Source organism: Amblyomma americanum, chromosome 2, assembly GCF_052857255.1.
Source record: "Amblyomma americanum isolate KBUSLIRL-KWMA chromosome 2, ASM5285725v1, whole genome shotgun sequence".
Classification (NCBI taxonomy): Eukaryota; Metazoa; Arthropoda; class Arachnida; order Ixodida; family Ixodidae; genus Amblyomma; species Amblyomma americanum.
The window spans coordinates 170,922,523-170,950,319 of record NC_135498.1 but is presented as its reverse complement, the minus strand read 5'-3'; the positions used below and the strand labels follow the sequence as shown (position 1 = coordinate 170,950,319).

The following is a 27,797-nucleotide window of genomic DNA, read 5'->3' as shown; positions in this document are numbered from 1 at the left end:
TTTTTATTTTTTTGGCAAGAATTTTCGGTCTTCAGAGAGCAGTAAGTAATTACGACCGGAATGACTATGGCTGTCATCGGTTTGTCCAGAATAAGGGACAAATTTATGTTTAAGGTGCACTCTGGGCCACAAGGTGTCCCTGGCCGCAGCCGCAAAATTTCAGTCTGGAGATGATCCACATCAACGTAAAACGAGTACTATTGTTTTCGTCGAATACTGCGTGCCTTAAAGGTGAGCAGTCGCTTGGACGCCTCAAGGTACATAATTGTCCGCGTAACAAGATACACTGGCAATGTTTTTCGTGAGTGCTTTCATCTGTTACATAATTAAAAAGGAAACCGCGTTGGGGTCGCTTATTGAGAATCCTTGACAGCACAAAGTTGAAGAAGGGGTGAGTACGAACCCTTACTCAACTTATGGACGTTTCAGCAACAACAATTGCGTTCATTCAGACGAAGATGAACCCTGTTGTTCAGTCATTGATCAGCGCACTGGATGTTCCCTCTCATCTCTTGTTCAATTATGCCCTCCATTTGCTGTGTGTATATTTTCGCACGCGATCTGAACACCGTCAAAACGTCGTATAAAACGCGAAATGCCCACAAACGAGGACACTATAAATTGTCGCTGAAACTTTAAAATCTTCCGTACAACCGGTTCAAGCCAAGCCTGCTGCATGAATCCAAAACATTGTTTTTAAAAAGATGCGTGCATGTTTTGCGGCACATTTGGTAGGGCTATAATAAGTGAGAATTTTCGTTTGATTGTTCTGCAAGCACAGGTGGCCTTAAGGGACGCTGAGAATAATCCATCTAATTCTGTACTTATTAAAAATTGATTCTACAGTTCTTCTGGGTGTGTTCATGCTTGACAGCAAAATACGTATCTTTTGTTGAGGAAATTGCAGCCTAAAAGTTCACCTGCCAATATATTCAAATTCGTGGCGTCTACACTGAACATCCTTGATAATAATGGTCTACAGACTGATTTTTTGCCTTCCTATAAATATTTCATTTTGTCTATTCGTAGTCTAGGCGGCCAGTAGACAACAGTCTGCTAAAAGTCTATCGCCATAAATCTATAGATCGTGTATAGACAGTCTATAGGATTTGTACTGCCTATACACTCTTCTATAAGATTTGTAGAAGTTTTTGTAGAGTTTATTCTCCAGGTGTCTATGAAAAGCCAATAGACTGCTTAAGGAAACTTTTGTAAAGAAGCACTTCGTGATAATTATTATGACGTAAATGGTAGTGTAACCTAGCATTTGCAATAGGCCTGCAATGGCGATATCAGTACCTTATTTTATGCCCTTTTGTAGTTTATAAAACCTCTGTTTTCGCTAAGAATAGCACATTTGCTGTTAGAATGCAGCGATATATTGATACGGGTGAACACAAGCTTGTTTGATTGTTCTCTTAAAGCGCATAAAATGCGTTGATTTGTTTACATATACTTATATCAGAAGTCAATTTACAAAAGTATAATTGAGACCCTGACAGCTGTGCCAACAACGTGCAGATATGAAGGTTTCGCAAAAATAGGAACCTTAAGCATCTGCGAGGATAGGAATTTTTCCTGAGCTATGCCCGCATCCTACTTAAAGAATCCTGCGATTCTGAAGATTTTTTTTATGCATTGGATAAAACTTAGTGCCTGAAGGGATTATGTGCTGCGAGAACAACATTTACCCTCTGTCGTAGGATTTAGAAACTCTCCTCTAACAAAAGCATCTTCAGGCATCGTCAAGCTCTTTTGCGTCACTCTCAGGACACAAGACAGGTAAACTTAAACCATTTCACGCACCGTATGGTCCCCGTAATCTCGCGAAGTTTCTCGCACGCCTACCTTTGCTTTCACGGAGGTAAGGCAGCGCGCTCCGAATCATGCAGAGGGGGCCGCGAAGATTAGTCGCCCATACGCGCTCGAAATCTTCCATGGGTGCCCCGTCTGTGCTTCCGTTCATGGCGATTCCGGCGTTGTTCACCTGCGGGGAGGGAGGGGAGACGCCAGTGGATGAACTAGCAACTAAGTGCTGTGGAAAGTGCCATACACGCTTGCTTGTATGGGACACGATTATAGAGAGGTGAAGCTACACTATTATCACCGACGCTCAATACACACACTGCGTGTTGGAACACGTTGTCTGCATGTTTATTTAAACTAGCCTAAAAGTAGCATTTAACATTAAAAATACCGCTTGCTCAGGCAACTGCTTTCTAGTGCACATTTTGAAGAGTGCTTCAGTTTTCAGATATTTCTGCGCACTGGCACGGTGTAGGGTGCACGAGTAAATTTTTAACTGAAATTTTAGTTTCGTTTCTTTATTTTTCTTGTACAAAAAAGCATATCCTGATTTAAGAGTTTCCAGAGGTGAGGCCGCATAACTGCAGTATGACTTCAGCTTTGGTGGCCTTCGCATTCCGACAAATTCTGCGCGCACTGACTACAGCTTCCAACTTAAGTTCTTTGTAGACTGTCCTCTCTATTGCAAAAAAAGGAAACGCTTCACCTTGCGTTGTTTTCTACAGTCGATAAATACTTGAATAATTGAGGTCAAGCAGCCTCGTTACCTTGTTCGATACAGTTTTCAAAGCACTCTTACGTGAACAAAACAACATTGCATGAAAACAAGTCTGACATTCTGTATCAAAAACCAATACTTGGTGTACAGACAAGGCTTTCACGATAACATCTTAGCTGCTACGTCTTCGGTCAGGAGCGAACCTGTATCCGGGAAATTAAAGGGCTCGATACGAGCCACTATTATCAGAAGCAGGAAAATTATACGATTTATTACCATAAAAATCATTTGTAGTAAAGGGTACTCAAGAGTGCATGCGTGCAAGTTACAAGTGCTAATTGAGTCACTGAAGCAGGCTACAAAACAAGAAATATGAAAAAAATTCCTACGATGTGTTCGCATCAAGGGGAACGAGTACACGTCATGGCAAAACGCTGGGGATGCTTGCAAATGCAAAAATTCAAGATTTTTACAACTTTGTGTAAATATGGAGCTAACGTTGGGATGTCTTTCCTGTGTCTTTTTTTTTCATGCACCCGGCTGTTCGTGAAAGACCAAACGTGCACCGTGTTTACGCAGGTTAGGTGAAGAGCCATGACCTCTCCCCCCTCCCCGCCCCCGTCCTCTTAAGCACTGCTCTGTATTTGCTTAGTGTTGCTCCTACAAAAAGCTATTCATACTAATTGGTACTTCTCGATGCTCCATGAAGAGGGCCACGATTCAAATCGAATGGGCTGCGCACTTTTACCCGTGAAAAACTTGTTCCTACACGGCCACTCCAAAGGTGTCAATCATCCAAAATTTGTAAAGGCCGTTCCCACACGATAAACTTCCATCCGGATTCACTTCCAGCACTTGCAGTCCCTTCTGAAGTATCGTCCGTTATCATTTCCTTTCAAGCGGTTCACTGCCTTATATCCTTTCTCTTAAACCCCTTCCTGAAGAACCTGGTTGTCTTCAGAGCAAATGGAAAAACAGCTCGACCGAGTCAACCAAGTGCAACATGTACTGAGCGTTTGAATTGAGAGTGAAATTGTTCTCTCTCACTCTCTCCATTGTGTGTCGGCGTGTCAGGGTTAGCAGCATCACTCGAGTGTCGTGCACACAGTAGTATCGGCCTGTGACAATTCTAGGCGCCAAATCGGGGAAGACACGCAAATGGGTGTCAAGCTCACGCCGTTTTCAGCCTTCTTTTCCACTGATGTAATACTGTTAAAAATTTCCCTGGTATACATGCCCTTTGCAAAGGGGTTAACACTTCGGCTCGTGCGTGCGAAATGTCGGTCTGAGAAACCAAGTGGTAATAAAACTGTTTTTACGCAAGAAAGTTATTTCAGGCATTTCCTTTTCAATTTTATCTGTCCTTCACTTTCCTGGTGGTAGAGGACAAAATTATAGCAGTAGAGAAACAGAACGATAAACTCACAAGGACGTCGATTTTTCCAAAGTGCGCCACAGTCTTGTCCACCACTGCTGCGACGTCTTCTTCAACCGATACGTCACCGGGTACGACAAGCACCTGGATATGAAAAAAGATGGCCGAAACAAAAGAGGGGGGTCGCATCTCTCGGCCTTAATCTTGCCGTCACGATGCCTTGAGGCTATGCGAAGCATACCTCAATTTAGCGGAACATCCGGAAGCTCCAGCACATGCCCTCACTTGTGCTATCTCATTATCCGCGATTGGCTGTGCATGGCCCGTGCTTGCGACTGCACCACTTGAAGCACGTTGATACTATAGTTCTGCCCTGCTTACAGCTACGGGGGACGCGACAAGCACAAGTAAGTAGAGTCTGGTAAGTATGCTTCAGCTTCGCATTGGTGCAAGTGCACTTAATCTACTTAAACCTACAGGTTGAAGCATTGTGAGAGGGAACAGAGGAGCGCGTGGCCTCCGCGCACCAGGCGCAGGCGCGGAAAGAGCAGCCTGCCATGCTTACGGGACATGCGCATTTGCCGCCGATACTCTTCGGCACATCGGGAACTGCGGCGTCTACGCGCCCACGTACTCCCTTTCATATCGCCTCTTACTGAACCTGCCCCAATGTCGACGTGGTCTCGCTGTCATTTCTTAAAAATAAACAGGAAGTTTTTCCTTCCTCTGGACGGTAAAAAAGAAGAAACCAGGAATTGTGCCGAATACCTTGTCTCGAGGCAGCCCCTGCTCGACGCAAGCCGTGGCCACTTCCTCCAGAGCCTCCTTGTTCCTGGCCGTCAGCGAGAGCCAGCAGCCCAGAGAGGCGAAGTGCACCGCCGTGCCTTTGCCGATGCCCAACGAGGCACCTGACACGGAAGCGAACAGCTTTCTTCAGACAGCGATACAGGGAGTGCCCAGTAACCACTTGTAATGTGTGCTTTATGATGGAACCGGTATAACGAGTTCTGGGGCTTAGCACTGTCCGTCCGGTTCACCGCGGATTGTTCCCTTAACACTAATGCACACAACCACGGGACCACAGCGTTGTTTTTCTAAATATTTTTATAACGCTGAGCTCTGTAGGCAAACGTTTTGGACAAACGCGCGCTTCTCTTCGTAGTAGTGTGACGATTCGTGCACATGCACCGGTGCTACGGCGAGCCGGTCAGTGACTTTTCCTGGAGACGGTTGGCCGCGCCGTCCTGGCGTCGGGTCGCAGCGGAGAGACATGACCATATTTGGTTGTGGCGGAGAAACATGACCATATATGGTAACCGTCGACGGCCCTGTCGAACGACGCTTGAGTGTCCCCGTCATTATGCACCCCTCGAGAGCCACGGGGGAGTGGACAAAGGCGAGGCCACGGCTGAAGAAAGATGCCAAGGCTTTAAAAGCGGAAGCCGACGGGAGGAAGGGGGAGAGCGATCGGGGCGAGTGGACGAGAGGGCCGGAGACGGAGCGAGGCAGAAGACTGGGGCTGCGCATTGACCTGAGCCCGGGGTCTAGCCGTCGCTAACGTTCGACCTTCGCCAACGCGCCTCCACGCCTGGCAGCTCATCCAACGACCAGCCGAGAACGAGGGCAGCACAGCCACGAGGAACTCCCAGCCCGGCCGCTGCAGACAACCAGCCATTCATCGAGCCCGTGCCACACCACGCTGACTCAGCCCCGGCGACGACGAGCCCAGCTTCTGTCCCGTAAGCGGCATCGAGCCAGATGCTATAATTAAATCACTTCAAAATCATTTTGGAGTCTGTGCATCAATCTCCTCATGCCCAGTGTGGACCTAGGGCCATTTTAAGAAACTGGTTCATCACAGTAGTACAAGCAGAAAGCCGTCGCGTGACCACCATATTCGCATATCTCATGTCTGTGTCTCACTACGCCGAAATCAGGTTGAACGCGCGGTTGTAACAAGACGGCAGAATGCAGCTTGAAATGCCTCTCGAGAAAACATTACGAAACGAAGAAACGGCACTCGTTGCGGCCCTCCCCAAACAGGAAAACAATCGTCGAACATTATTTTGTCGCTTAAATTAATTATCAAGCAGAAGAAAAAACAACCATGCCGCCGGTAGGACCCGAACCCACGACCTCCAAATGATATGCAACTTGCTTTCGGTGGGTGTTGGCTTCCTCCATATGTATGTCAAACTATATCCTCATTTCCTTTCACTTGTATGCTGAATAGCTTAACGAGGGTCTCTGTTCTGGCAGACTTGGAGGCACAGGTAGCATAGGGATTGCTTGCACAGCTTCCGCCCTCACCGTGCGATGACGCCCCACATCCCAGTCGCGGTAATACAGGACGTACTACGTCCACCTGGACGAGGGTGGCGCTGGTGAACACTCTCAAGGTTCGCTTACACGCAAAACATAAATCCCCACGAAAGCAGCAGATTGGACAGCCGTTGCTGTAGCTCAGTTGGTAGAGCACCGGACGCGATATTCGGAGGTCGTGGGTTCGGATCCCACCGGCGGCGAGGTTGTTTTTTCTAGTAATTTTCTTTAATCGATATCTTAATCGAAGTATTATTATTCAACTGATCAGCACTACACATTTAAAAAAATTAAACATTCCCCTATGCACCTTGGTTTCAGTGATTGTTGGCTCCCTTCATAAGTTTGTCAAAAGGAACCCGTCATTTCCTTCAGTTTGTCTGCTAATAGCTTAACGAGGGTCTCGGTTCTGGCAGTCTTAATGGCATAGGTAGCATAAGAGGGCTCTCGCACAGTTGCCGCCCTCACCGTTAGATGACGTTCAACGTCACACTCGCAGTAAGACAGGACGTGCTACGTCCGGCGCTGTGGACGAGGGTGGCGCTGGTGAACCCCCTCAAGGTTCGCTTACACCCAATAATCATTAATACCCACGAGAACAGCAGATTGGACAGCCGTCGCCGTAGCTCAGTTGGTAGAGCACCGGACGCGATATTCGGAGGTCGTGGGGTCGGATCCCACCGGCGGCATGCTTGTTTTTTTTCTGCTGCTGTATAAGTAATTTTCTTTAAGCGATATATTTATCTAAGTATTATTAACCCACTGATCAGCACAACACATTTAAAAAAATTTAAAAAAAAATTTTCCTATGCACCTTGGTTTCGGTGTCTGTTAGTTCCAGTCACAGGTTTGTCAAACGAGCCCCTCATATCCTTTTCCTTGTCTGCTAATAGCTTAACGAGGGTCTCGGTTCTGGCAGTCTTGATGCCATAGGTAGTATAAGAGGGTTCTCGCACAGTTTCCGCCCTCGCCGTTAGACGACGTCCCACATCACACTCGTGGTAATATAGGATGTACTACGTCCACCGCTATGGACGAGGGTAATGCTAGTGAACACTCTCAAGTTTCGCTTGCACGCAAAGATAAATACCCCCGAAAGCAGAAGATTTGACAGCCGTCGCCGCAGCTCAATTGGAGGGCACTGGATGCGAAATTAATGAGTACGCGGATCGGATCCCACCGGCGGCTTGGTTTCCTTCTGCTTTATAACGAATTGTTTTAACCCAAAGATTAATCACAGAAGTATTCTCCATTGATCAACACCGCAAAATAAAACAATAGAAACATTATCCTATGCAATTTGGTTCGTTTCGGTGGCTGTTGGCTCCCTTCATTATGTATGCCACCGCCACCACTGTGGTATATATATATATATATATATATATATATATATATATATATATATATATATATATATATATATATATATATATATATATATATATATATATATATATAAACATTTCAACATTCTCGAACAAAGCGAGCGCCTCACCAAAATTTTTCACTGCTCCCCCTCACGTGGTCTAGAGACGACCAAAAATCATTAAAAATATTCTAGTACACTCAAAAACAAATAACCAGCCGGTTTTGGGGTGCCGGCCCAGTGGAAAAATTAGATGCCAGGTCTGCAAACACATACAAACATCAAGCTGTTCAGTAAGCACAGCTTCAGGCTTCAAATGGGAAATTGATGGCAACTTTGATTGTGATTCCTGCAACGTAATATACCTCCTAGAATGCAGTGTATGCAGTATGCAGTACATCGGACAGACCGTCAACCCTCTACGAATTCGCTTTAATAACCACCGCGCGCATATCTTATCCCTACCCAACCTTCCATTGTAAAAAACACATTAATGAGCGAAACCACCCATTTGATGCAATTAAGTTAAGAGTCCTACAGGGTGGGTTCCACAACACCCGGAAAGAGAACAACGAGAGTCGTACTTCATTTACAAATTTGAAACAATTCCTCACGGCATTAATGAAAGTCCAGGTGTATTGTCCTCTATCCGCCCCTTGCAGGGCCGTTGCTGACAGCTTGACAAACCTCGGTCGTTTCTTGCCGGCGACATCTTTTTCAAGCTCACAAATTTCTTCATTCCCCACCCCATCCCGCCCCTATCTTCCCAGTTCGATTACCTTGCCGACGGGGTGCAATTGAAGAACCCTTGCCTAAGTGCTCACGCCATTCACAGTTACCTACCACACGACACTTGCCCGAACTCGGAGGTTTTTCCACTTTTTTTCCTTTTGTGGGTGTTTTCAGGCACAGTGCACGTGTGTGTAGTTAAGCTCACGGCGCCGCTGATTCTACCTTGACTCGGGCTGCCGAAATGGTTCCAGATGACGGAAGTCTCCTGTCCTGTCTGCATTTTATTCTGTTTATTTGTTTACTTTTTCTGGCCAGGGCACGCGAGTACGCATCCCTAATTTTTGTAAGTTGGACAATTCCGCCACCGTCTGTTTCTGTACACCTTACTCGCTTAAATGCTCCCGCCATTGTCATTTAGCCGCCACACGACATTGGCATGAGCTCGGATGTTTTACTGTTGTGTGTCTGGGTGTTTTCATGTACAGTGCACGTGTGTCTAGTTAAGCTCACGGGGCCGCTGATTCGACCTTGGCTCTGGTTGCCGAAGTGGTTCCAGATGACGGAAGCTCCGGCCCTGTCTGCATTGTATTCTGTTTATTTTTTATTCTTTATGGTCGGGGCACGCGAGTGCACGCGTCTTTAACTTTTGTGTGTAGGGCGATCCCGCCACCGTCTGCTCCTGTGCACCTTACACGCCGCCGCTCTGTTGCCTTGATGAGTAGCCATTATCCCCTCCCGCTCCGTGTTTCCCCCCCTTTTTTTTCCCCTCGTCCGGGATCGGCTCCCCGCGGCTGAGGGGTGCGCGGAGGGGGGACAGCGCGTTTTTCTTTTTTTTTTTGTTCCCCTTTTTTCTCTTTCTATCTGTATCTTTTCTAGTATCCTTTGCCTTTCTTCGTTTGTTTCTTTTGTTTATGTGTCGTACATGTGTGCCAGTGCCAACTCCTTAAGAAGAGGAAGAAGACCCCTGTAACCGCAGTCTTGAGAAAGGACAGGCTCTGTTCGAAACGTCGACTCAAAATAAATCTATGGCTAAATGAAGCGTTTTCAACTTTGAAAACGCTTCATTCTGCTTTGTTGCCTTCATTCGCTCTGTTGCCTTGATTGGTAGCCATTATCCCCTCCCGCTCCGTGTTTTCTCTCCCTTTTTTTCCCCTCGTCCGGGGTCGGCTCCCCGCGGCTGCGGGGTGGGTGGAGGGAACAACGCGTTTTTCTTTTTTTTGTTCCCCTTTTTTCTCTTTCTATCTGTATCTTTTCTAGTATCCTTTGCCTCAGTTTTTTTCTTTTGTTCATGTGTCGTACATGTGTGCCAGTGCCAACTCCTTAAGAAGGGGAAGAAGACCCCTGTAACCGCAGTCTATATATACATATATATACATATACATATATATATATTGACACAGTGCATTCCGCATTTTCGCTTAACGCTGACCTGAAGCACGCGCCGTATCGAAGAAGAGGAAGCGGAGGTGTCAGCGATCTTGATCTGTGGTGCAGACGTTCGTCGGATCCTGCGTTCTTGTGTTCAGTGATCACCGCATTCACGCGTGACATTTTTGGTGGAGGTGCTGGGTATGCACCCCATGCTCAGGACCCCTCCAAGAAGCCGGGACTCCAGCCCGCTTGCCACCTTGAGAGTCAAAATTACGCACACCAATCAAGGTAGCCGGCGGCTGCAAGGACTGCATCCAGAGTTCGGGCCTCTGCAGTCTCGTCCGACCGCCAGGGAACTGACCTCAGCGCGACCATCAGTGCCCACCAACACCCCCGTCAGCATGCCGGATGTCATCCCTTTGCCGTCTGTCGTGCTGCAGCAGCCACGCGAACCACCCACCTTTCAAGGTTTCCCAGGTGAGGACCCGGAGGACTGGCTCGAGAAGTTCGAGCGCATAGCCCAATACAACAGGTGGGCTGACGACTCGAAGCTGCAGCACGTGTTTTTTTCACTGGAGGGTGCAGCTCGTATTTGGTTTGAGAACCGAGAAGCCACAATAACAACATGGGGCTCCTTCAAGACTCAGTTTTGGCAGGCTTTTACAACCGTCCTCAGGAAAGAACGTTCCGAGCTGCTCCTCCAGACACGCGTCCAACTACCAAACGAGACCGTCCTCGTTTACTCCGAAGACATGGCGAAGCTCTTCCGCTGGGCTGATCCCAACATGTCCGAAGAAAAGAAGCAGCGTTTTCTTATGAGGGGCATCAAGGAGCAGATCTTCGCTGGGTTAGCTCGAAGCCCGCCCAAAACGGTCGCCGAATTTGTTTCCGAAGCCACTACGACGGAAAAGATGCTCGACATGAGATCCAGACAGTTCGAGCGTCCGCCGTCGCTGATGTCTACCAGCGGTGTCGATGCTTCTAGCCACGACGTCCTTCGGGAAATCATCCGGACAGTCGTACGCGAAGAGCTTCAATAACTCTTTCCAGCCCCGGAGTCGCCGCAAGTTTCTTCCATTTCGGACATTATTCGTGAAGAGGTCCAACAGGCGCTCACGCCGCCAGCCCCTCTTCACCCGAACACAACACCCCAGATGATGACATACGCCGCATCCGTTCGCCGTCCACCGCCGCCTCCAAGTTGCCCGGATACACCTGGCCACATTCACCGCCAACCACACCCACCTCACCCTTCTCAGGTTCTCCCTCGGAAGAGCGACGTCTGGCGTACCGCCGATTATCGCCCGCTGTGCTATCACTGCGGCGGGCCCGGTCACGTCTACCGCAACTGTCGTTACCGACGTATGGGTCTGCAGGGATATTGTGTCGATGCGCCCCGACCGCAACGTGGTCAATGGCCTCCAGAAATAAGCGATTACCTGGCCGCGACACCCGAAGCACCACACTGCTATGCCCGGTCGCCGTGTCCACGTCGTTTCTCGTCTCCGCGATGTTTTTCCGCCGGCATTTCGCGTGGAAGGTCTCCTAGCCCCCGTCGGGAAAACTAGAAGCGGCAACCTTTGGTGCAAGGTTGCTCACCTGCGACATGTCCAAGATCCTCCACTGCTGCACAAACATGATCGACCGCTTATACGACGCACCGACGATCACCAGACCGATAACACGCCTCGCCACATCAATTCTTCGCCGCAACGAAACCGCCTGGTGCCGCACCGAAGCCGTGAGCGGACTCCGCGACGTTCCCGTACACCTACGAATACAACTGCTGATCTGAACGTTTAAATCGACGGTACCGACGTCACCGCACTTGTGGACACCGGCGCGGACTACTCGGTAATCAGTGGACCATTTGCCGCGACTCTGAAAAAGGTGACCACAACTTGGACGGGCTCACAGCTTCGTACTGCCGGGGATCATTTCATCACCCCAGCTGGCATGTGCACATCACGATTAACCATCGAAGAGGACACGTACCTGGCCACCTTCGTCGTACTCGACCAGTGTTCCCGGGACGTAATCCTCGGAATAGATTTTTTGACAGAAAATGGCGCGGTCATTGACTTCAGTCGAAGTCAGTGACGTTCTCCACCGAGAACGCAATCCACAGTGCTTTCGTACGTCCCGCGGCTCTTTCCATCCTTGATGACGTCACCATTCACCCCGTTCGAGCGTTGCGGTCTCTGTCGGCGCGAAGACGCTGCAAAAGTTTGAAGGTGTCGTCGAAGGCAAACCAATTATGCTTTTCGACCGCTGCCTTGCTGTCGTCAGAGAGGTCGTTTACCTCGAAAACGGAGAAACCGAAGTCCTGCTTACGAATTTTGGCAGTGAGCACCAACATCTTAGCCTTGGGACTACTGTGGCCCACGTTCATGGTATCGCCGACATTCGACGAGCGCCCAGTCTTGCCATGGTGTCGTCAACAGAAGTTCACACCGGTGTTCCCGACTTCCAGTACGACATTAACCCCGCACTTTCGCCGCAGCAGAGAGGCCAAGTAGAAAATCTCCTCCAGCGCTACGGCGATACCTTCTCGACTTCTTCCCGCGTCGGCAGAACACACTTGGCCAAGCATCGGAAAATTACAGATGACGCCGTGCAGCCTCTCAGACAGTCACCTTACCGCGTGTCTTCCACGGAACGCGCCGCAATCAGCCGTCAAGTTAAGGAGATGCTTCGAGACGACGTCATTCAGCCCTCTCGTAGTCCCTGGGCGGCACCTGTCGTCCTCGTGAAGAAAAAAGATGGTACACTGCGGTTTTATGTGGACTACCGTCGCCTAAACAAAGTAACTAAAAAGATGTTTATCCCCTTCCTCGAATCGACGATTCTCTCGATCGCCTCTGCTATGCAAAATATTTCTCATCCATGGACCTCAAATCAGGATATTGGCAAATCGAGGTTGATGAACGGGACCGAGAAAAAAACGCATTTATTACTCTGGACGGGCTCTATGAGTTTAAGGCAATGCCATTTGGTTTGTGCTCTGCACCCGCGATGTTCCAACGGCTGATGGACGCAGTTCTGGCAGACCTGGAGTGGCAGACATGCCTCGTCTACCTTGATGACGTTGTTGTGTTCGCCCCAACGTTCGAGGAGCACCTTCGGCGCCTTGAAGTTGTGCTGCAAGCCATAAAGCCTTCTGGGCTAACGTTAAAAATGAGAAATGCCACTTTGCTTACACTGAGCTAAAGTTCTTGGGTCACGGTGTCAGTTGTGAGGGAGTTCGGCCGGACCCGGACAAAACCAAAGCTATTGACAATTTCCCTCCACCGCAGGACCAAAAGGAAGTCCGCCGCTTTCTAGGATCATGTGCCTACTACCGTCGCTTTGTGAAAGATTTCGCTCAAATCGCCGAGCCCCTGACGCGTTTAACAAGGACAGACACGGCTTTCACGTGGGATGCCCCTCAGGCACAAGCATTTGAAACTCTTCAACGCCACCTGCAAGGACCTCCAGTTCTGGCTCACTTCGACGAAAACGCAGATACGGAGCTTCATACTGACGCAAGCAACGTAGGCCTGGGTGCCGTTCAGGTTCAAATCCACAGCAGTCGAGAGCGAGTGATCGCTTACGCCAGCCGCTCTTTGTCTCGCGCTGAAGCTAACTACTCAGCAACTGAGAAAGAGTGTCTAGCGATCGTGTGGGCGACATCGAAATTTCGACCCTACCTTTATGGAAAACGTTTTACTGTAGTTACGGACCATCATGCCTTGTGTTGACTTGCGACCCTCAAAGATCCATCAACCCGCCTTGTCAGATGGAGTCTGCGCCTCCAAGAATACGACATGACAGTGGCGTACAAGTCAGGCCGGAAACACTCGGATGCCGATTGCCTCTCGCGTGCCCCCGTCGAATCCCCAACGGAGGACGGAAACTACGACGACGACATCACCTTAAATGCGATCAGTGCAACGAGCCTTGCTGACAAACAATACGCCGACCCTGAACTTCAGGACCTCATTGAGTTTCTTAACGGGACCCGCCCGACTGTCCCGAAGGCTTTCAAGCGCTCGGTAGCGTCTCTCTGCGTTCGCCATGGTGTCCTCGTAAAGAAAAATTTCGCCGCAAACAATCAGCAATACCTTATTGTTATACCGACAAGCCTAAGGGACGAAATCCTTCAAGCTTCACACGATGAACCAACTTCTGGACATTTGGGTGTAGCCCGCACGCTTGCAAGAATAAAAGAGAAGTATTACTGGCCCCGCCTTCAGTCGGACGTTGCACACTACGTCAGAACGTGCCGAGGCTGTCAGCGACGCAAAGTGCCCTCAACAAAACCAGCTGGCTTCTTGAAGCCTATAGCACCACCATCGCGGCCTTTCCAGCAGATCGGGATGGACATGCTGGGCCTATTCCCTCTTTCTCATGCGGGAAACAAGTGGGTCATTGTGGCAACTGACTATCTGACCCGATACGCAGAAACATCAGCCCTGCCAAGTGCCACAGCCCTTGACGTAGCAAAATTTTTCATCCATCAGATTGTTTTGCGTCACGGTGCCCCGAAGACCCTAATCACCGACAGGGGTACAGCTTTCATGGCTGACCTCCTACAGCAGATTTTACTCCACAGTCATACAGACCACCGAAGGACGACATCCTACCACCCTCAGACGAACGGTTTAACGGAACGCTTAAACAAAACGCTAGGTGACATGCTCTCCATGTATGTCGACGTTCAGCACAAAACTTGGGACGAAGTGCTCCCATACGTCACCTTTGCATACAATACGGCCGTTCAGGAAACGACAAATATGCCACAATTCCATCTCGTTTACGGCCGCGACGTGACCACGATGCTAGACGCCATGTTACCACATGTGGACGACATCGACCCGAATGCGGATCTTCACACCTTCATGCACCTCGCTGAAGAGGCTCGTCAGCTGGCCAGGGTGAGGATTCTCGACCAACAACGCCGAGATGCCCAACACTATAACCTCCGACGCCGTGATGCTCGGTACTCATCATATATATATATATATATATATATATATATATATATATATATATATATATATATATTCAAAGTTGAAAACGCTTCATTTAGCCATAGATTTTTTGAGTCGACGTTTCGGACAGAGCCTGTCCTTTCTCAAGACTGAGGTTACAGGGGTCTTCTTCCTCTTCTTAAGGAGTTGGCACTGGCACACATGTACGACACATGAACAAAAGAAACAAACGGAGGCAAAGAACACTAGAAAAGATACAGATAGAAAGGGAAAAAAGGGGGAACAAATAAAAAAGAAAAACGTGTTGTACCCCGCCGCCCACCCCGAAGCCGCGGGGAGCCGACCCCGGACGAGGGAAACAAAAAAAAAGGAAAACACGGAGCGGGAGGGGATAATGGCTACCCATCAAGGCAACAGAGCGGCGGCGTGTAAGGTGGGCAGGAGCAGACGGTGGCGGGATCGCCCTACACACAAAAGTTAAAGACGCGTGCACTCGCGTGCCCCGACCATAAAGAGTAAACAAATAAACAGAATAAAATAAACAGCCACCACTGCGGTTTATATATATATATATATATATATATATATATATATATATATATATATATATATATATATATATATATATTGTTACGTGCTTTGCACGCACGGGGGTTTATTCAAAGAGGGGACCGGTCGAAGCAGGATGGAAGCAGGAAGCCTAGCAGCGTCCTTCAGTTCTCTCTTTTTCTTCCTCTTTCTCCGCGGGTCAGTCCTTCATCTTCTGCTTCTTCCGTCGAGGTTCTGTGGAAGCACGTTACATTTCCCTCCTCGCAGACGATGCCCGTCGGGCGAGTTAAACAGACCGTCTGGGATGGAATCGCTTGAGGCGGGCTACATGCACCACCTGAGATTGGCGTGACCGTCGACCACTAGCAGTTAGTCGTGCTATAACGTAATTAACGTCACTTATGCACTCCAACACAACAAATGGTCCAGTGTAGTGGGATAGCAGTTTCTGACACAGACCACGCTTGCGTAGAGGGGTCCACAACCACACAATGTCACCAGGAACATAAGAAACTTCTTGGTGTTGGACGTCGTAGCGGTTCTTGGAACGCTCTTGCGAAGATAAAATTCGAACGCGGGCAAGCTGGCGAGCTTCTTCAGCTCTGCAGAGTGTGGTCGCAAGAGAAGGTTCATCGTGGATGAAAAATGGTAGCATGGTGTCAAGGCCGCAGCGAGGCGAGCGAGCATAGAGCAGGTAAAAGGGGCTGTAGCCAGTTGTCTCATGTTGCGCGGTGTTGTACGCATGAGTGATGAACGGGAGTACGCCATCCCAGTCCTTATGATCTGCAGCGACGTACATGGCAAGCATGGTGGTGAGCGTACGATTAGTGCGTTCTACCACACCGTTCGTTTGGGGATGATATGGCGTGGAGTGGCGAAAACTGCAGCTGCTGAGGCGGAGAAGTTCTTCAACAACGTCCGCTGTAAATTGACGTCCACGGTCGCTAATGAGAACTGCAGGAGGGCCGTGCCGAAGAATGACGAATCGAAGTAAGAAGTTAGATACTTCAGACGCAGTAGCAACTGGTATCGCGGCTGTCTCACAATAGCGGGTTAAGTGGTCTACGCACACAAGAATCCATCGATTTCCTTTAGAGGATCGTGGGAAAGGTCCAAGGAGGTCAATGCCAACTTGCTCAAACGGGGCTGTTGGAGGTGTGATTGGCCGCAATTTGCCCGGTGGACTTGAAGTCGGCAGCTTAAAGCGCTGGCATTGCACACAGCTGGCTACATAGTGCTGGATGGTTGAACGCATGTTAGGCCAGTAAAATCGTTGTTGTGTGCGGTGGAGTGTGCGTGTCACTCCCAAGTGCCCAGACGTGGCGTCGTCGTGCATCATTTCAAGAACTGTGATGCGTAGGCTTTCGGGTACGACAAGAAGCATGCGTGCTCCTCCAGAAGCGAAATTCTTCTTATAAAGCAAACCGTCGCGAATGCAAAAAGTATTCTTTACAGAATCTTGAGCGGCATCAAACAAAGAGGTTAATGTTTGGTCCTTGCGTTGCTCAGTTCGAAAAACTTGAAGATCGGGGAAGGCTTGTGAAAGTGACGACAAGTATTCATCAAAGTTGTCTGCGTCGTCCTCAGTCGTTAGAAGCGGCAAACGGGAAAGACAATCGGCATCTGAGTGTTTACGGCCGCTTTTATGCACAACAGTGAAATTAAATTCTTGTAGGCGCAAAGCCCATCGAGCAAGCCGGCCACAGGGGTCACGAAGACTCACTAACCAGCAAAGCGAGTGGTGGTCGGTCACGACGGTGAAAGCATTCCCGTACAGATAGGAGCGGAAGCGCTGTACAGCGAAAACAACGGCGAGACATTCTTGCTCAGTAACCGTGTAATTTCTTTCGCTCTTACTCAACGAACGGCTGGCATATGCTACCACGTGCTGATCGTGACCATGGCGTTGTACAAGTACAGCGCCGATACCGATACCACTTGCATCAGTGTGCACTTCAATTGGTGCAGATGGGCAGAAGTGGCGTAGGATGGGGCCCGAGGTCAAAAGAAATTTCAGATGCCGGAAAGCTGCGTCACATTCGCTGGTCCAATTTAACGGTGCATCTTTATGCAGCAAACACGTGAGTGGGTAAGCGATGTCCGCAAACCTAGCTATAAAGCGTCGAAAGTACGAGCAGAGCCCTAAAAAACTCTGCAGCTCTTTCACTGATTGAGGCACCGTAAAACTTTTGACAGCTTCAATTTTCTTTGGATCTGGTCGAACACCTTCTTTATCAACTAAATGACCAAGAACAATTGTTTCACGGTTCCCAAAATGACATTTCTTGGAATTGAGGATAAGGCCAGCTCGTTCCATGCAATCAAGCACAATATCCAGACGGCGGTTGTGCTCACTAAACGTTTTGCCAAAAATTACAACGTCGTCCAGATAACATAAACAAATTTGCCACTTGAGGCCACGCAGGATTGTATCCATGAACCGCTCGAATGTTGCAGGTGCATTACATAATCCGAAAGGCATAACGTTGAACTCGTAAAGTCCGTCTGGTGTAATGAATGCCGTTTTTTTCCTTATCTGCAGCGTGCACGGGGATTTGCCAGTAGCCGGATCTCAAATCAATAGAAGAAAAGTATGAAGCGGAGTGCAGACAATCAATTGCGTCATCTATACGTGGAAGCGGGTAGACGTCCTTCTTCGTGGCCGTATTTAAGCGACGGTAGTCAACACAGAACCTCCATGTGCCATCTTTTTTCTTAACAAGGATAACTGGAGCCGCCCAAGGACTGGAGGATTCTCGAATTATGCCTCGCTTTAGCATCTCTTGAACTTGGGCATCTATTAACTTACGTTCAGTGGCTGAGACTCGATAGGGCTTCTGGCGTATAGGAGGTGCGGAGCCGGTGTTGATCGTGTGATGAATACGACTGGTAGGCGGTGGTGTTGAATCGTCTTTGGCAAAGTCGAACACGAACACGTGTTTCAGAAGGAGTTCCACTAGAGTGCGACGCTCGGTTGGGGAAAGAGCGATTAATCATAGCCTTAACTTGGGTCTCCATATCTCTCTTCACGTGCTGCTCACTGACAGAGTTGGTTAACGCCGCGACGAAACCTGACACACCTTCCTCGAAACGGGCGAGTTTGAGGCCCCGGGGCAACACAGCTGGCTCTTCAGAGTGGTTCACTGTCCACAGCTCGGTACGGCCTCTCACCACGGGAACGACGCAACGAGGCACGACGATACTCTTCTTAGAGCAGGCGAGTGTCGTAGGCTCTACCACAGCTTCAAAAGATTCGCACTGATTGTGAATAGAGGAAACCCGCACGAATGCTGCAGAGAAAGCTGGTACAATAGTATCTTCTTCCACCGCAAATGCTCCAAAATCCGGTGTCGAGTTATCCACAAGAGCTGAAAGTAACGAAGAATTCAAAGCAACTTCTCCCGTACGACAGCCTAAAGTTGCACCACACTCTTGCAGAAAATCAATCCCAAGAATCACATCATGCGTTGACCGTGGTAGCACTGCGAATTCTGTTCTAAACGTTAGACCACCAATAACAACATCCGAAGCACACACACCAAGTGGAACCAAAGGTTCACCACCGACACCACGGAATAACGCTGCACGGTCACCACTAAACATCACTTTCCTACCTAAACGATTCTTAAACCTCAAACTCATAACGGATACGGTAGCACCAGTGTCCACAAGAGCCATTGTTTTCACACCATCAATAAACACTTCCAGTTTGTTCTTCAACATAAACACGGGCAGAGGTAGATTGGACGTCATCGACTCGCCGGCGGCCTCACCTCCATCGGCCGCGCCTCCTAGTTTCCCGGAGGCGGAGGGGATGCACGACGTCGAGGAGAAGGTGACCGCCGTTGGCGCTGAGGTGGCGGCGTCACACTGCGGTCAGATGCGGGTGATGAACTCCGCAAATTGCTCGGACGGTACGGGTCCCAAGCGGACGTTGGGGGTCTCTGCTGCGCGGTGTGCAGTTGCCCGTAAGTATTCGCCGGGGGTTGGCAGTCTTGAGAAGTTGGGAAACGACGGCGGCAATATCTAGCGATATGCCCTGCAATGCCACACCGGTAGCACAAAGGTTGAGGGCGCCAGCGACCGCCATAAGAGTCCTGGCGAACAAAGTCGCGACGTTGGCTGAAGCCAGGATCTCGCTGCTGACGAACCACGTCTTCTGGGTAGGTGGGCCTCCTTTCTGTCGGCTGGTGGCGATAACGTTGGGCAATGTTCCGATCGTCCATGGGCAAAGTGCCGTTGGGTGGAGCCCACGGAGTCGACAGGGCGGCAACATCTTCCTCCGGTGCAGAACTGTGCCGCAGATATTGTGTGTGGCAGAAGGTATCCCGGGATCTGGACAATTCCTCGCGCACAATCTCTCGAATCATATCAGCCATAGAATTTGGAGAACTGGCTTCAACACTGGCTATAGAGGTGACATTGGCCAATCTTCCGAATTTAGGGGTGATTCGACGCAGCTTAAGAGCTTCAAATGTTCTGCAATGTTCTATAACGTCAGCGGTGGTGCTCAGGCTCTCTTTGCTAATCAGGAAATTGTAAACATCTTCCGCAATTCCTTTTAGAAGGTGGCCGACTTTGTCTTCTTCAAGCATTCTGGAGTTAACTAGCTTGCATAACTTTAAGATGGCTTCGATGTATGCCGTGCAAGTTTCTCCGGGTACTTGCGCGCGGTGAAGCAATGTCTGTTCCGCACGCTTCTTCTTTGCCGATTCATCCCCAAAATTTTTCTTTATCTCGGTCGTAAAGGTAGCCCATGAACTCAGTGTATCCTCATGATTGTCGAACCAGTCAAGGGCAGTGGCGGCAAGGAAAAACACAACGTTAGCCAGTTTAGTAGCAGCGTTCCATCGATTGTATTTGCTCACCCGCTCGTAGTGTTTCAGCCACTCGTCAACGTCCTCTTCAGGTTTTCCAAAAAATGTGCGGGGCTCTCGATAATGTGGCCAGTTGTTCGCTGTGGATAGCCCGGGTTGCTCAGCATTGTCGTCTCCAGGCATGTCCGATGGCAGTGGTGGGAAGCCTGCGAGTCTACGGCTCCTTCGGTAGATGGAATGCTCCGTGGTCGATACCCGGCACCTCTCACCAACCTGTTACGTGCTTTGCACGCACGGGGGTTTATTCAAAGAGGGGACCGGTCGAAGCAGGATGGAAGCAGGAAGCCTAGCAGCGTCCTTCAGTTCTCTCTTTTTCTTCCTCTTTCTCCGCGGGTCAGTCCTTCATCTTCTGCTTCTTCCGTCGAGGTTCTGTGGAAGCACGTTACAATATATATATATATATATATATATATATATATATATATATATATATATATATATATATATATATATATATATATATATATATATATATATATATATATATATCGTCATGACGAATGGATGAAAGAAGTACTATGTGCGGTTGGATCAAATTCTCCCAACCCCGATATCGCTCAGTCAAAGGTCAGCCAAGGGCGAACACTCTCAAAACAGGGCCATCACAGTGTAGACAACATCACCAATCTATCTCTAACACCGCTCACAGAGTATGAGCGAGCCGTCCTATCTAGAGGGCTGACTTTTTGCCCCGCACAGGCAAATACAATGAATTCCAACTCCTGAAAGATCTTGACGACTTCACCAGAAAACTTCGCCTGACAGAATACTTCTTTGATAAGCCCGAAACCCCCCCCCCCCCCCCCCCAAACTCGGACTTCCACCCAGCAAACCAAAATTGGACTCCCAACATCGGGCGGGAAAAACACTTGGATATCTATATTAAGGCAGTTCAAAATGACATTCAAAATTTTAAGAACCGCAGGTTAGGACCAGATAATCTTCCTAAAAGAGAACGTACTGCTCTCGAGGCGCTCAGCAACCGTACCGACATCGTCATAAAGCCAGCTGATAAGGGCGGAGGCATTGTTATCTTGAACAGGGACAACTATATAGCAGAAGGCATCCGACAGCTTTCTGACAACCATTTTTATAAACAACTGCATGGTGACCCCACCGAAGAGCACTCAAAAGCTATATCTGACATTCTCCTCGACCTCACAAAACACAATGAAATCTCCCCGAAACTATGCAAGGCACTCACGGCTACCCATCCTTCTCCTGGGCGTTTCTATATGCTCCCTAAATTACATAAAGCCGGTATTCCTGGACGGCCAATAATTTCAGGAATCGGCACTCTCACAGAACCAATATCAAAGTACATTGACACTCTAATTAGCCACATTCCAGCCACACATCCATCCTACATCAAAGATACAAACCACTTTCTCCGCCAGATAGACAATATAACATTACCAGAAGGAGCCTTTCTTGTGACCATGGATGTAACATCCTTATACACAAACATTCCCCATGCCGACGGCATTGCAGCCCTTTTAGAATCTTATGAACAGCAGAGACCTCATGAATCTCCAAGCCCAAACGTGTTAGGAACACTGGCCAAAATTGTGTTAGAATATAATAGCTTCGAATTTGATCTTCATTATTATCTGCAAGTAAGTGGCACCGCTATGGGAACAATAATGGCCCCAAATTATGCCAATATCTTCATGCATCATATAGAGTCAAAATTTCTTTCTTCTTGTCCAATTCAGCTGTACTTTTACAAGCGCTATTTGGATGATATTTTTATAATATGGACAAGCACAGAACAACAACAACAACTTATCCATTTCATTGACAGTTTCAACTCCGTGCACCCAAATATAAAGTTTACGCACACCTACTCAGCCAGTCAAATCAATTTTCGTGATGTTGACATTCTGGTGGACAAGGGGTCAGTTCGTACAACCGTTTATAGAAAACCAACCGACTCACAAAAATATCTACATTTTCAAAGCGCCCATCCCCGTCACTGCAAAACCAGCATCCCTTATTCGCAGGCCCATCGTTTTCGAAGAATCTGCTCTAACGACCTAGACTTTCATGAAAACTCCGAACACATGCGCAACGTGCTCTTAACACAGCGCTATCCACGCTCCCTTATTGATGACGCCATAAGCAGAGCCTCAAATCTTAACCGTAGTCAAATACTCCAGGGGCACCGAATAGATAACCGAAATGATTACACTACAAACCTTATCCTCACATTTAACAGTAACGCACCGAACATAAACAGAATTCTTAATAAGCACTTTAACATTCTCCAGCAAAGTCAACGACTATCGAAAATATTTACATGCGCACCCCGCGTGATTTACAGGCGTGCCAAAAACATTCAGAACCATCTAGTCCCCTCCAAGGAACACAAAACCCCAAAATATGGATGCCAGCCCTGTGGTAAAGGTCGCTGCAAAGTTTGCAAGCACATGCAGACTACGTGTTCCGCAACTAGTACGAGGTCAGTTTTCCAGCATTCAATCAACGGTAACTTTGACTGCGACTCACGAAAATTATTTACCTTCTTGAATGCACTGTGTGTAACCAGCAATACAGAGGACAGACAAACACTGCATTCCGCATTCGATTTAACAATCACCGCGCACACGCCAAGTCTCTCCAAAACCTTCCCCTATCCAAGCGTGTAAACGCAGAAGGACACCCATTGACAAACTAAAAGTAACAATTATTCAAGGGGGCTTCAAAAACAGGCGAGAACGTGAACAACGTGCATCCTATTTTATCCACAAGTTTAATACTATTCAAGAAGGTCTTAACGAAAAGCCTGGTACCCTTTCTTTTATTCACGACCTCCAAAAAAAATAATACTACACTTCTCGTTAATTGGCTAACTCAGATATACCTTTTATAACTCGTAGTGTATATCCCAGGCAATCATACCCCTCCTTACTTACACTATCCTGCCTCGTGCAGTATTGATAAGCTTTTGACGTTCTTTCCTTACATTTTCCGACAATTTGAAATCTTTGCACACAGCTAGCCCAGCCCTCCTCCCCTACAAACAAGTATTCCCGGCGAGGTCGGTTCAACGACCCACCCACGGAGAGGGGTGCACCGTTCAGTGAAACCCAGACCCCATGAGTAAGTTCTTACACATGTGCTCGTTAACGTAGCCCACTCCTTCCTTAACGTTTGAGCCCTCGGCTCACCGGAAATTAGTGAGACCCCCAAAAGGCGCCTGGTTTGGCCTGTTCGTCACTGCCAGTGTCATTTGCGCAGCGGCTCTTCTTTGGCCACGCATCTGCAGCGGCGCCCTTTGTATTTGTGCATTTTGTTTGTGTGTTTTGTTTGCACGTTTTGCTTTCGTACGCCTGTGGTTGCCGTTCTGCCCATGTCCCCCGCACCGTCTTCCTCTCCCTTTCTCTCGTTTCGCCATCTCCTTTTGTACCCCACCCTTCCTTACTATACTAGTTTTCCCCCTTTTTTTCTTTTATTTCTATTTTTTTGCTTTCTCCCCCAATATTGTCCCTGTCTGCTCCCCGCACCCCCCTTTTTACTTTTTATTTTTTTTTAGTTTTTTTAACTGTTGTTGCTATTTGCGTGTTACACTCCTTTCTCCCTCCTCTTGAGCTCGCAAACTTAAAACGTCCATCTGACGCGAGACCACTACAGTCCTGAAGAAGACCGCACCGCGGTCGAAACGTTGATAAATAAAAGTGTCTTTGTAGAAGTGCCCACTTCACCTTAAATATATATATTCGGTTTATAGCTTGATTTTGTGGTTGTTTTTTCTTCTGCACTCTGATTACTTAACTGTAATACAATGACCTTATAATGCCCTCCCGCATACGAGGCGGATGTTTAACCGCTTGGCCACCGCAGCGGTTTATATATATATATATATATATATATATATATATATATATATATATATATATATATATATATATATATATATATATATTAGCAGACAAGTTAAAGGAAATGAGGGGCCCGTTTGACAAATTTATGAAGGGAGCCAACAGTCACCGAAACCAAGGTGCATAGGGGAACGTTAATTTTTTTTTATTTTTTTTTTTATTATTATTTTTAATGTGTTATGCTTATCAGTGGGATAATATTACTTAGATTAATAAATCGCTTAATGAAAATTACTTATAAAGCAGCAAAAAAAACAACCATGCCGCCGGTGGGATCCGAACCCACGACCTCCGAATATCGCGTCCGGTGCTCTTACCAACTGAGCTACGGCGACGGCTGCCCAATCTGCTGCTCTCGTGGGTATTTATGTTTACTGGGTGTAAGCGAGCCTTACACGGTATTACAGGACGTGCTACGTCCGCCGCTATGGTCGAGGGTGGCGCTGGTGAACACTCTCAAGGCTCGCTTACACCCAGTAAACATAAATACCCACGAGAGCAGCAGATTGGACAGCCGTCGCCGTAGCTCAGTTGGTAAGAGCACCGGACGCGATATTCGGAGGTCGTGGGTTCGGATCCCACCGGCGGCATGGTTGTTTTTTCTGCTGCTTTATAAGTAATTTTCTTTAAGCGATTTATTAATCTAAGTAATATTATCCCACTGATAAGCATAACACATTAAAAATATTAATAAAAAAATAAAAAAAATTAACGTTCTTCTATGCACCTTGGTTTCGGTGACTGTCGGCTCCCTTCATAAATTTGTCAAACGGGCCCCTCATTTCCTTTAACTTGTCTGCTAATAGCTTAACGAGGGCCTCGGTTCTGGCAGTCTTGATGCCATAGGTAGCATAAGAGGGCTCTCACACAGTTGCCGCCCTCACCGTTATATGACGTTCTACGTCACGCTCGCGGTATTACAGGACGTGCTACGTCCGCCGCTATGGTCGAGGGTGGCGCTGGTGAACACTCTCAAGGCTCGCTTACACCCAGTAAACATAAATACCCACGAGAGCAGCAGATTGGACAGCCGTCGCCGTAGCTCAGTTGGTAAGAGCACCGGACGCGATATTCGGAGGTCGTGGGTTCGGATCCCACCGGCGGCATGGTTGTTTTTTCTGCTGCTTTATAAGTAATTTTCTTTAAGCGATTTATTAATCTAAGTAATATTATCCCACTGATAAGCATAACACATTAAAAATAATAATAAAAAAAAAAATTAACGTTCCCCTATGCACCTTGGTTTCGGTGACTGTTGGCTCCCTTCATATATATATATATATATATATATATATATATATATATATATATATATATATATATATATATATATATATATATATATATATAGCAGACAAGGTAAATTAAATGAGGGGCCCGTTTGACAAACTTATGAAGGGAGCCAACAGTCACCGAAACCAATGTGCATAGGGGAACATTATTATATTTTTAGTGTGTTGTGTTTATCAGTGGGATAATATTACTTAGGTTAATAAATCGCTTAAAGAAAATTACTTGTAAAGCAGCAGAAATAACAACCATGCCGCCGGTGGGATCCGAACCCACGACCTCCGAATATCGCGTCCGGTGCTCTTACCAACTGGGCTACAGCGACGGCCGTCCAATCTGCTGCTCTCATGGGTATTTGTTTTATTTGGTGTACACGAACCTTGATAGTGTTCACCAGCGCCCCCTCGACCATAGCGGCGGACGTAGCACGTCCTGTAATACCTCGAGCGTGACGTGGAACGTCATCTAACGGCGAGGGCGGAAACTGTACGAGAGCCCTCTTAAGCAACCTGTGGCATCAAGACTGCCAGAACCGAGAACCTCGTTAAGTTCTTAGCAGACAAGGTAAATTAAATGAGGGGCCCGTTTGACAAACTTATGAAGCGGGCCTACAGTCACCGAAACCAAGGTGCATAAGGGGAACATTATTATTTTTTTAAATGTGTTGTGTTTATCAGCGGGATATTACTTAGATTAGTAAATCGCTTAAAGAAAATTACTTATAAAGCAGCAGAAAATATATATATATATATATATATATATATATATATATATATATATATATATATATATATATATATATATATATATATATATATATATATATATATTGCGGTGGCCAAGGGGTTAAACATCCGCCTCGTATGCGGGAGGGCATTATAAGGTCATTGTATTACAGATAAGTAATCAGAGTGCAGAAGAAAAAACAACCACAAGTTCAAGCTGTAAACCTACCAATAGGCCCAACTGCTAGTCCATATGTTGTTGTTGTTTTCAGAAAAAATGAAGAGGAAAGTGCACAGGCCTGCCCACTGGCTCATGCTGAGCCACAATCGCTACCATGTGCAGAAAGTAGGAGAGTTTAAAGATAGGATAGAAAGATAGGATAGAAAAGACGCGCGCTATAATGTCCCAGGCCGATCCCGGAGGCAGTGCAATACCGGGCCAGCCGGTGGCGGAAGTTAAGCGACCTTCAAGTTCTCCGCCACATTTCCAAAAATATGTTGGGTTCAAATGGGACCCGTATCAGATATTCTATAACCGAAAACGGCCCACGGGGCTTCGAACTCATCGCTGTCTTTATGCCCGAGAGGTACAGTTACACATCCTCGTTCGGGAGCCGTTCTGAAGCACCGGAGTTGGCGAGCAATGGGTTGTGCCAGGAGTGTGCCGACTAACGTAGACACACAGCAGTGCATATCTTTAACCAAAGTCAATTAACACACACGATTTAGAATGGTCAAACTGCAAGAAGTTCCAAATCAACGTCGAAGCATTCATTATTTTTAAAGTGCAAGGCATTACATAAAATATATTTGGACCGGAACACGCGGATGAACGAACACGCGCGACAAGTTAAAATTCACACGAGCAGAGAACGAGCTAGTTGCCTCTTGTGTGCCTACTGCGCGGCGCTTCCCGGTGAAATTAGGGCACGTGGAGGAACACGTTGAGGACAGATATTTCTGGCTGGCCTAGGCACTCAGTGGGAACGGCATACAAAGGTACCAAAGCCTCTGTAACACCGTACCGTTGCAATGTGATAATAGCAGAGCTGTTCTCACTTTGACACTTTCCTAAGGAGCACAAGTTTTGTGGGTTCTGTGCACTCTTCCTCTCGAAACAACGCGTCTTTCCGAAGGCAGCAGCGCCAAACTCGCACGACTGCAACTGTGGCCGCTAAGGCAAAAAAACAAGCGCGCACACTTAGACGACGACAATGTAGCACGAGGACAAAAAGAAACCAAGCACTTGAAGTAAACGCTGATAAAAGGCGAGCAGCCGCACGCACTGAATTCTTGAGGTGACGAGATAGGCTGCCCATGGCTGGCGGCAGCGGCCAGCTATCGGCGTGCAAGCCGCAGAATAGTCAAAGTCGATAACAGAGAGTCACTGGCCGCTGCTCTGAGGGAAGGCGAACTTGTATATATTATTCTATAAAAATGCAATGTATTTTCCAAACAAATGCGCGCAATTAAAATTTCTAAAACGAATAATTAAAATTGTGCTTTAACAGGTTATAAATTATAGATATGTAACCAATTACTTTTCTCTTATTTGTGTATTTCGGAACACTTTATTTTGGCCCTTCATTTCCTCAGATTTACTGATGTCTCTGGTGTTTGGTTCTAGCCCGCATTCGACCTCTGCCGTCGCGACTTATGTAAACCGACCTTGGGCGTTTCTTGTCATCTCGTGACTTCGTTGCGAGCGGCTTCCCGCCTTCTATCAGCGTTTATCTTAAGTGCTTGGTTTATTTTTTCTCTCGCGCTGCGTTCTCGTCGTCTAAGTGTGCGCGCTTTTTTCTGTCACACCAG

The 27,797-nt window shown here is 47.6% G+C and overlaps 1 protein-coding gene across 3 annotated transcripts in view; it reads right to left on the bottom strand.

The window, feature by feature from the left end:
- The window catches only part of LOC144121992 (meso-2,3-butanediol dehydrogenase-like), a 72,103-nt gene that overhangs the window by 43,046 nt on the left and 1,260 nt on the right, over positions 1-27,797 (bottom strand). For all 3 annotated transcript variants that reach the window (XM_077655482.1, XM_077655481.1, XM_077655480.1), the window contains exons 2-4: positions 4,668-4,807; positions 3,951-4,043; positions 1,849-1,987 (exon numbers count right to left, since the gene is read on the bottom strand). In XM_077655482.1, coding sequence (XP_077511608.1) covers positions 1,849-1,987; positions 3,951-4,043; positions 4,668-4,807 — 372 coding nt within the window. The remainder of the gene's footprint in view (positions 1-1,848; positions 1,988-3,950; positions 4,044-4,667; positions 4,808-27,797) is intronic.